Source organism: Myotis lucifugus, unplaced genomic scaffold (genome assembly GCF_000147115.1).
Source record: "Myotis lucifugus unplaced genomic scaffold, Myoluc2.0 scaffold_440, whole genome shotgun sequence".
NCBI classification, from domain to species: Eukaryota; Metazoa; Chordata; class Mammalia; order Chiroptera; family Vespertilionidae; genus Myotis; species Myotis lucifugus.
In genome coordinates this window covers 701,894-712,459 of record NW_005871488.1, presented here as the reverse complement: position 1 = coordinate 712,459, position 10,566 = coordinate 701,894, and the positions used below count along the sequence as shown (strand labels likewise).

General features: G+C 48.2%; 1 protein-coding gene across 1 annotated transcript in view; it reads right to left on the bottom strand.

Moving 5' to 3' along the window:
• Positions 1 to 1,883: 1,883 nt before the first annotated feature.
• CAMTA1 (calmodulin binding transcription activator 1) overlaps positions 1,884 to 10,566 on the bottom strand; it is a 668,603-nt gene continuing 659,920 nt past the window's right edge. Inside the window, exon 26 of the mRNA XM_023744253.1 lies at positions 1,884 to 5,144. Coding sequence (XP_023600021.1) covers positions 5,081 to 5,144 — 64 coding nt within the window. The 3' untranslated portion in view covers positions 1,884 to 5,080. The remainder of the gene's footprint in view (positions 5,145 to 10,566) is intronic.

Below are 10,566 nucleotides of genomic sequence, written 5' to 3'. Positions count from 1 at the left end.
ATCCTCTTCGAGCTATGCTTACCCCTATGTAATATCTTCACCCTCTTTCCGTCCGGCGTCGCTGATTATGCAGCCTTACTCACATGATCTAGATTCACTACGTCAGTCGACAGCAGAGTGACGTTTCGTGCGCATCCTCCTCTCATGCGTTCGCATCAGCCTTCTTGGCCTGTGCTACCTTCTCATCAACCCGTCTCTCTGCCACTCTTCTTCTGACCGTTCTTTCTTGCCCGTCCCACACTCCCCACCCTAACAACACCTCCCCTCGCCCCCGGAGGGGGCGGGGCCGGGTGGTAGGGCGGTGCGCGCAGCGCCGCGGTGGGTGTGTCGGAGGGGGCGGGGCCGGATGAGAGGGCGGTGCGCGCAGGCCGCGGTGGGCGTGTCCGAGGGGGCGGGGCCGGGTGGGAGGACGAGGCGCACAGGCCGCGGTGGGCGTGTCGGGGGCGGAGCGCTGGGGGCAGAGCCACACGAGGGCGCTGGGGGCCGGTATCTGCCAGCCAGTGCATGCGGACCCTGGGGGACGTGGTGCATTGCCCACAGGAAAACCAGGTGGGTCGCTTCTCGGGCGGTGACTACGTTGGAGACATCTGTGTGTTCCTGCTCAACTCCCCACATTAACCTAGCAGCCCCGTAGACCCCACATTTTCCCAAGAAACCTGTTAAAATGAGATATGCAGTCCATTTGGGGCATTTATCAGACATTGGTTTGGGTTTGCTGTCTTCGTATTCGTGACGCGAATAAGTATTTGTCATTGCACATAAGGGCCTGCAGTTTCTACCCTGCATATTCCGGGGTCCCTAGCACAGAGTAGGTCTCCAACTTTTGATCCTATGGAGGCGGAGGCACATAGCTGAACACAGAGGGTTACTTGGCAGTGTTTTCACGTTGTAACAAAGTATCTACCAACATAGGCAACTCCTGCCTTAAAAACAGACAAAACACTAATAGGTCATGTGGCAAGTTAGATGAGACCCGGAAAACAAACACTAACCTGTCTTTTCCAACTGTAAATGGAACAATTTGAAAAGTGAAATGTTAGTATATATTAGAATAGACAAGAGCGCGTCACAGAGGAGGTGGGATTTGAGACTTTCCCACCAAAGGATGAACAAAGGCCACGAACAAAGAAAACAGTGGAAATGGCACGGACCAACCAGAGGGAGCAGGTTGGGGCACAGGTGAAGGTAAGATGGAATGAAGGCTGGACAGACAAGGAGCATGTCGTTTAAATGCAGTGGCTGCAGAAACCATCGAGGCCCCAGGCAGAGCGTGCAATCTGTCTGGCAGTGGCGTTGAGACGGATGAGATGGGGAGGGGCCACCAGGGAGGAGTCAGCTGGACATGCCTTTTAACACACTTCAGAGGATTGTAACGGAAAAGGTGAATTTATTTAGGGATCTTTATATTTTTATTGATTTCAGAGAGGAAGGGAGAGGGAGAGATGAAAACATCAATGATGGGAATCATTGGTCAGCTGCCTCCTGCACGCCCCACACTGGAGATGGAGCCAGCAACCCAGGGCATGTGCCCTGACCGGGAATCAACCATGACCTCCTGGTTGATAGGTCGGGCCTAAAAAGGTAAATGTAGACTGGTGTCTTTACCATTCAAATAATTGCACTGGGGCAAATGATACATTGAGTGGTGCCTGAGAAGATAGTTGAAAGTGTTCTAGAAACAGTGGATCTACTATGAAATTTTTCCCATCGTGGACATATTTGAAACCATGTGACATTCAATGTCAAAACGTCACATCTGGATCTAAGAAAGTACTTGAAATTATTTCACATGGTTTGAAACATGCCCATCCAACTTGGATTGCAGTATCAGGTGAAGTTAAAGCAACACACACACACACACACACACACACATAATATGGGGAAATTTTCTTCATTTTTAATTTACAGCAGAAAGAATATAAAGCATTCAGAAAACATTTTCCATATTTTTAAGGGCAATTCAAAACATTTTGCATGGTTTCCAGCAGCTGAGTTCTTCAACAGATCCATTGATTCAATGATGCTTTACATGCACAATTACAAAAATAAAACTTACAAAAAAGAAGACATCTAGACTAGTTTTACATGCAAGTCTCAGGGACCCCCCATTGGGCGCCAACTACTGTGTGGAACTGCCATAAGCGACCGTGCAGCCGGAAAGGGGTTCGAGTTAGTGTCTTTATTTCGTTCACACAGTACAGCTGATTTCAAATGGGTAACAAGAAGAGCAATGAAATCTTCAGGAGACAGAATAAGATTAGCTATTAACTTTTATAATGAAGTCCTACTCCTGGCACTTGGGAATTCAGATTATCCAAGAAAGCTGCGCTTACCTATCATCTTATATTCAAAATTAAGATTCATAACCGAGGAAAAGCGGTCAGAAGTGCTTCGTGTCGGTGGGAGCGTACGGGTACCTCCCCTAGATTCACAGTTGTACTGCTACTTCCTGTCCCCTCCGCGAGAACCCTCCTAATTCTACATCAGTCTTTCTCTTCCCGAATTGTCTAACTCACTCAGCGAATAATGTAGCATGTGGAACATGAACAAAATAAGTGTGAGGGTTAAAGCAAACCCACTGAGGTCATTACTCTTGTCAAAAGATCAGTTATTTGTACCAGAATAAATGGAATAAACATCTAAATTCGGCATTAAGACAGGATATTCTGAGAGAGCTGGCTTTTACGTTCTATTCCCACTTAGGAATGCAATTGTGTGTGTGTGTGTAAATGACTGTGTCCTCCTGTAGGTTAAACTGTAAAATAAAAGGGATCGTGGGTGGGGTGTGGGGTGTGGGGGGGACTGCAACAGCTGTAACATAACCCACACATTTAAAATAACAAAATTGAGTCAGCTCAGTTTACAAATGTACAGATGGCTACTAGTTGTGGGGCTGTCACTGTGGTCGAAGCTGATCACAAGCAGTAAGATGTATACTGTACAGTAATTTGAGGTTGGCAGTGAAAGGAATTAAAAAACAAGTACAATTATAGAAAAGGCACCAAGAGCACTGACCCCAGTGTGTACCTCGATCCTGTTGTGTCTACCTTCCTTCTGAAAAGACACCAGTTTAAAAGCTTATTTGTGAATATTTTTAGGCTTCACAACGAGCCTTGAGTTTTAACTTACAGTTGGCAGCCAGAACCAAGAAAAAAACAACACACACACACACTATTATTTCAGCTTTACACCAACTGGTCCTGAAACGTAACCTGGGAATTTTTAAACTGGCATCAGCAGATGCGAACTGGATTCTCCTCGATTGGACGTTAGTAGTTGAATGTTTAAAAGCATCAGATTTCTTTGGCTCCTCGTTCTGTGAAAATAGTCATATGCCGTGACATCCCTACAAGACCAGTCTGCATCTCTTCAAGTTTTAGTTATTTCTTTTGTGTGCAGTTTTTTAAATGACATGTTCTGATTTCTAGCAGGAGATGTGAAAACGTGAGACATTTTTCTACCTTTCGCACTATTTCTTTTGTCAGGGTTTGGTCGTCCTAAGTATTCTTTGTTGGAGCGAGTGGATGGTATTAAGCTGTTTACGGATTCATCTTATGATTATCTGTTTAGCAAAAGGAACTTAATTTTCTTAAGCAATATTAGCATTCACATTACTTGGCACCATTGGCAAAAATTTTTTTTTAAATAAAATAAAATAAACTCCTGGTAGCCAAAATTAAATGTAAACATATCCTTTTTTTAAGTAATGTTACTCTGCCTTTTCTCCTAAGTCTAAATACAGTAGCTCTTTTTTTATTTTTTTTTTGCAGTTTAGTCATGCTTTAGCAAAATGTTCTTCTAAAGAACATTTAAAATAAAGTACTCTTATAGTGAAATAAAGTTTTTTTTGTTTCATTTTACAGACCATAGCCACTAATGCTTTGCTTGTGTTCATTTCTTTTTTCTTGATTTCATGCACATATCTCTTTGTTTTAATATATACAATATATACAAACAATACATCCACATTTTTCTTGCTCATTCAGACAAAACTATACAAATAATTTTATCTTGCCATGTTATTGACCTTTGTGAATAAAATATTTAGCAATTAATATAATCCCTTTCAAATATTTCTCACTTTCCATCTCTACCTTCTATATATACACAGAAACTGCTCTGTTTGGATGAGATATAGCCAAAAATATGGAATTTACTGGCCAGAACGCAGCACCACGCTGATCTTTTAGGTGGCAAATGTCCAGGCAAGGTTTATGATTCCTCAGAATGACTACACTTCCCAGGGTTACTGGAGAAAGCTACATGCTCTACCGATTCTCTAAGTAACCCCCATTGCACATGAAAGTAAGGCAAAAAAATTAAAGTGCTGAACATGAGAAAAGGGACACGATGAGTCCTCGCAGGTTCCTGGGGGGGGTGGGGGGTGGGGGCGGGGACAAGAAAATAAATCTTCACTCCGGAAGCGGTTTCTCCTCGTTTCCCATGCATTACCCGTTTGCCACGCCCGCCCCTCTGCAAATTTCCACAAGACATTAAAAACCTGCAGATTTTTAAAAAGTTGCATTAAGTGTGCTGTCGAGGTTAAAACAAGAACAAACGAAACAGTGAAGGAAATGAGAACGCACGGACGCAGTAAAGATTGGGGTGATCTAAGCCCTCCACTGACAACGAATCCCGAAGATTCAGCCTCTTGGAAGCCACTGGCAGGTGCGGGAGCAGCGTTCTCGTGTTGCCGGCGCGTCCCCACCGCTTCTTCCCTATATTTTTGGTATAAATATTTGTACAGTTCCACGCGATGTTTGAGTACAGCCCTATGTGAGCGGGAAAGCGGCCGCTTCCCCAGGGGGAGCCTCTTTCCCTTCCTCGCGGCGTCTGGTTTCCCCGCGACCCAACAGAAGATTGAGTTCCATGATGTCTCGCTGATCAAATTAAAAGTTGTCCATGAAAGTGCAAATGCAATGAACAAAACATTCCTGTTAAAATCCTGCAGCTGATCTCTCCAAAACTGCAGAGGGATTGTGTGTGTGTGTGTGTGCGTGTGTGTGTGTGTGCGCGCGCGCTTGTGTGTTGTTGCATGTCTCTGCTAAAAACAGAAATGAAAACAGTCTGAGAAGCAATGTCACATTGCTAAGGGATGCTGCTGTATGTCTTCAAGTTCCTTGGCCTTTTTCAATTCTTTCACTCTGCAAGAGAAACAAAACAGAACACCAGGTGGTAACTATAGAGTGAAACTGACCAAACCCAGGAAAGGGCATTCCCATTCCCTCTAAAGTGAAAAAAAAGAAAAGAAAAGAAGAAAAAGACCATTTGAGGATTGATGCCAAAAGAACCCGTTTAACTGCTGGGGGACATACTCCAGAGGAAGGGGGGCCCTTCCTGAACCCCAGCTCTGCCGCCACCTGCTCCCAACACAAAGCAGAACCGAAACCCACTTCACGAATCGAGCGCAACAGTCACGTGTGCGTCTCAGACGATGTTAACTGTTCAAACAGCTTTCTTCTCGGCCCGGTGGACACCATGAGCGCCCTGTAACTCCAGGTGACGCAAGTTAGGGGACCTGCACACGCCTCTATACGGGTGCGGCCTGGCCTAGGAAACCAGCTGCCTTTGCTCACAGACTCAAGGTTGTCAGAGGTCGCATCCCTGAGCTCACCCCAGGGGCGTCTGGTGTTCATGTTCCTGACGCGCTTCCCAGAGGAGATGTTCTGGTCACCGCCCCCTGCTCCCAGGGGGGCAGTCATAGGGGGCAATGCACGTAAGGGACTTGGTTCCAGGTGTTCCACATGGTGTGCTAACCACATGCAAATGCAACTGTTACAGAGTCCTGGGAAGCTGGTATCAGCAAATGATTGGTTACTGACCACCTCCGGTCTGTTTTCATGTAAACACTCGCCGTGGTGTTTTAGCGGGGCCCGATGAGGTACCGGGGCAGAGGCCGTGAGCGCTGAGAAGAGGGCTCCTCACTGACCAACCAAGACCCCGCCGTCACGGCAGAAGGATCCCATGCCGTGACTTGGGGGTCTAGCCTCCCAGGCCGGTGACCGCCTCGGGCGTGACGGGCAGCTCGCAGCCCCGTGTGCCCCATGGTAACATCTGCTTCCCTAACGCGGGAGAGGCGACTGCGGCCAGCAGAGGGGCGGCTTCCCAGGGCGCGGGGCTGTACTTGCACAGCCTGGCGGGAAGTCTGGCTGGTCTGTCTGACACGCGCCTTTCGGACCCGGACCTCTAACAGGGAGGTCAGTAATCCCACACAGTGTCAGTTCTCGGAGTGTCATGCCTCTCCTGGGACCTGCAGTTCTATCAGCACATTTACATTTCACTGCAAAGCAAATGCTAGTTTACTTTCTGAATAAATTCGAGCGGGCAGAAAACGTTCTGGAAACCCCGTGGGGAGGAGACATTCGAAACCCCGCGGTGAGTTAGCCAGGCGTCTGTTACAGAGGTGGCGCGTCTGCTGGGACAGCCGTTCAAGACGACGGTTCTATTTACCGCCTCCGCGCAGAACCGCTTCTCAGGGAAGACGCTCCCATTGTACCGTCATTAATACGAAAGGGCAGGACAGCAGTGGCCACCTCGCTGGTCTGATTAGCTGCTGCATTCAGCGAGCCCAGCTCGACCAAACCGTGGATCTTCAAGACGGTTAAATCCCTTTCTTAACAGGCACATTTAGAAATCGTTGCTGTGTTCACAACTGCACCCAGGCATTACTTAGTTTTAAATTTTGTAAGGAAATATACCGTGGGTTGTGAAGTGTCCGGGTAACCTGGGTATGGCCACACAGAGGGGCGCATCGTTCTAGGCCCTGATTTTGGACATGCAGACTCGATCAGTCGGTGGCGTTTTAAAAATTGAAACATGCTAGAGTCTGGGTTCAATTTTTAAACATGCAACGTCTATACTAGCAGCTCTTTGGCTGGAGAAATGCAAGGCATGCAGCGATGCCACGTGTCCTTCCGGGCATGCAATTGTCTGCGCCTGCGCAGACCTCAGGTGCTGAGTTAGGGCAAGATGTGCATGCTGCTTCGAGTGCTACACTGTATCTCTGCGCTCCCGCAGGCCTCATTCACAAATATGCACCTGACTCCAGCGCCGAGGAGACCTCTAGAGGGAGAATTCTTAACTCCAAATCTGACAGCATAAACCAAAGACAGCCGTTCCCGCGTTTTCTAGAGGGACACAGGGATGCTTTAAAAATACCCAGTTCCTCATCGAGATGAGATGAAAGGAGAGTGAAGTATAACCAGAAACGTTTTACAGTTTCATACGAAAGAATCTGTCGTCAGCTGGTCACGACGGGTCTAGCCTGAACAGTTTTCTTAGTTAAAATGGCCATGTTTGTGTTGCAGTTTCTTTCTGAAATAATTAAAAAGCCAGCTACGTTTTCATAAGGTTTTTAGGTTGCCATGTAAATACTCTGCTATGAAACGAGTGACTGCCTTGCACACCGCTAAGGGCAGAGATGGCTACGGTGGTTGACAAAGGAAAATCAGACACAGAGGTCGTCCGACAGTTTCAGATCCATCTAACTCCCGAGCTAATGTGGAGAATTCGTTCTTAGCTTCGTGCTGAGGTGCGCAGACACTGGCATTGTGGCATCGAAATGTCTCAGGTAGCCGGGCTGTGGTGGCTCAATGGATTGAGCGTCGTCCCATGGACCAAGAGGTCCTGGGTTCGACTCCCAGTCAGGGTACACGCCTGGGTTGCGGGTTCGATCCCCAGTAGGGGGTGTGCAGGAGGCAGCCGATCAATGAGTCTCTCTCATCATTCCTGTTTCTCTCTCTCTCCCCCTCTCCCTTCTTCTCTTAAATCAATAAAAAAAATGACTCCGGTATGTTTTTAAAAACAGGAAGTCATTGAGGGAGGACTTTCGGGAAAAGGGAAGAGAACACTTATGTTCCAATAGCTCAGGGGTGGGCAAACTTTTTGACTCGAGGGCCACAATGGGTTCTTAAACTGGACCGGAGGGCCGGAACAAAAGCATGGATGGAGTGTTTGTGTGAACTAATATAAATTCAAAGTAAAAATCATTACAGAAAAGGGTACGGTCTTTTTTTTTTTTTTTAGTTTTATTCATTTCAAACGGGCCGGATCCGGCCCTCGGGCCGTAGTTTGCCCACGGCTGCAATAGCTGCACAGGTGACTTAAAACTTGTTACCTTCTCTAGTCCTCATGACACCACCTTCTCCCCAGTTTGTAAATGGACAGCATGGGATTGATGGACGTGAGCAGCTGCCCCGTTAACCGATGCTCCAGTTAACAGACGGCAGTGCAGGGGTTCGAGGCCACCTGCTGCCTCCAGGATCTCAGGATAACAAAGAAGTGTTTCTCAGGTTCTTACTTTATTGGTTTTCCCCCAAACACTTGATAGAAGACGCATCTGGAAAACGTCCCTGGCCTGAGAGAAGTGTGTTGTTGAAAACCGATGACAACAATCGCATTTTCCCATTCTCAGATGTCGTCCTCTGTATGACCCAGTGGTGAGTTTATTCCAACGTTTTAGAGAGAAAAAGTACCTCCCCATCAAATGCACGTGCCGATTTCTCAACACAGATTCGAAACGTGCAAAGAGTGGGCCGAAGGATCGGGAATGGAAAGATTTTTGGCCTCGTGCTCCAAGCTGCGATGTGGAGCCCCCGCTCAGGCCCTCACAGTCTGCCCTACGGGGACCCGGATGGAGTCGCATGGGAACGGAGGGCATTGTCCGGGTAAGAGACGTGTCTGATTGTTTTGTTTCCAATCAATTATCAATCCAATAAAGTATGTGTGAATGTCACACTGTCTCCAAAGACACAGAAGACAATGAGTTCTCTTACTGGAGTGGTTTAGAACAACACCCGATACTGTCATTTTTTGTTAACGAATTCTAGGGAATAGAGGTTTCAAATCAGAGTGTTTCCCATGGTTACAGGAACTTGTTGTTGGTTCGTCTTAGCCAAGTTACAAATAATCCCTAAAACGCACAGGTCAGCTAAAACCCTACCGACCACAGTAAGGACACACAACAGTAGTCCCACAGTCACCATCTCGGGGAGAGTCTACTTGCTTACTCGTATTTCCGAGCTAGAATGAGTGGGAAACTCAGGGAGAGAGAGGTCTGGCCGTTTTCCAGAAAGCCCATTGGATCGCAAAACCAAAGAGCCGGCGAGGCCCAATAAGGAGGACCCAGAGCAGGTGTCTGTGCTCCAAACAGGTCCCTTCCCCAGAAGAGGCAAGTGAGATGACCTTGAGGCTGAAACGCCCCCCACGGTGACATATCCCCATCCAGAGCCTCGGGCCCCTCAGAAACCGGCTCTCATCAGCTGCGACCAGGGAAGTGGGAGCGCCCACTGCAGCCTGGGCCCCGCTCCCTCTCGGCTGAACGGCCCCCCTGCCAGGCGTTGCTGGAGGGCGGCCCTCGCAGAGAAGCACGTGTAACAGTGCAGAGTAGCAGCAGAACGCAGGGAGGACCCGCCCGGGGCACCTCGCAGGGCGTCGGCTCTCGGTTAGTTGCCTAGGTAACGGCAGCATCTGCCAAGTCAAGTGTTTGGAAACCCAGTCATCAAATATAGAGAAAAATGTGTGGCCTAAAAATGTGTGTCCGGGCCGGGGTGGCTCGGAGGCTGGAGGCTGAGAATCGACCCAGGAACCAGGAGGTCAGGGTCTGATTCCCGGTCAGGGCACCTGCTGGGGTTTCGGGCTCCATCCCCAGTGGGAGGCGTGCAGAAGGCAGCCGATCCATGGTTCTCTCTCATCACTGATGTTTCTGTCTCTCTATCCCTCTCCCTTCCCCTCTCTCTCTCTCTCTCTCAAAGGAAATATCAAAAACAAATAAATAAATAAAAATGTGTGCCCAAGAAGTGTGATCTTTTCTTCCTCCAACTGGGGTTCCTTTATCCCAGTGGGACAGCGCCACCCACCTTCACTGACGTCACTCAGCCAGCGGTTTCCCCACCCACCTTCACTGACGTGGTCACTCAGCCAGCGGTTTCCAGGAAGAGACGGGGTAGGGCCCCGAGCGCCCGCTGCCTGTAATGACCTGCAGTGACTGTAATGACCTGCAGTGACTGACTGTAATGACCTGCAGTGACTGCCTGTAATGACCTGCAGTGGCTGTAATGACCTGCAGTGACTGCCTGTAATGACCTGCAGTGCCTGTAATGACCTGCAGTGCCAAACTGTAATGACCTGCAGTGACTGACTGTAATGACCTGCAGTGACTGACTGTAATGACCTGCAGTGCCTGTAATGACCTGCAGTGACTGCCTGTAATGACCTGCAGTAACTGCCTGTAATGACCTGCAGTGACTGACTGTAATGACCTGCAGTGACTGTAATGACCTGCAGTGCCTGTAATGACCTGCAGTGACTGACTGTAATGACCTGCAGTGCCTGTAATGACCTGCAGTGACTGTAATGACCTGCAGTGACTGACTGCAATGACCTGCAGTGACTGTAATGACCTGCAGTGACTGTAATGACCTGCAGTGACTGACTGCAATGACCTGCAGTGCCTGTAATGACCTGCAGTGACTGCCTGTAATGACCTGCAGTGCCTGTAATGACCTGCAGTGCCTGTAATGACCTGCAGTGACTGACTGTAATGACCTGCAGTGACTGCCTGTACCT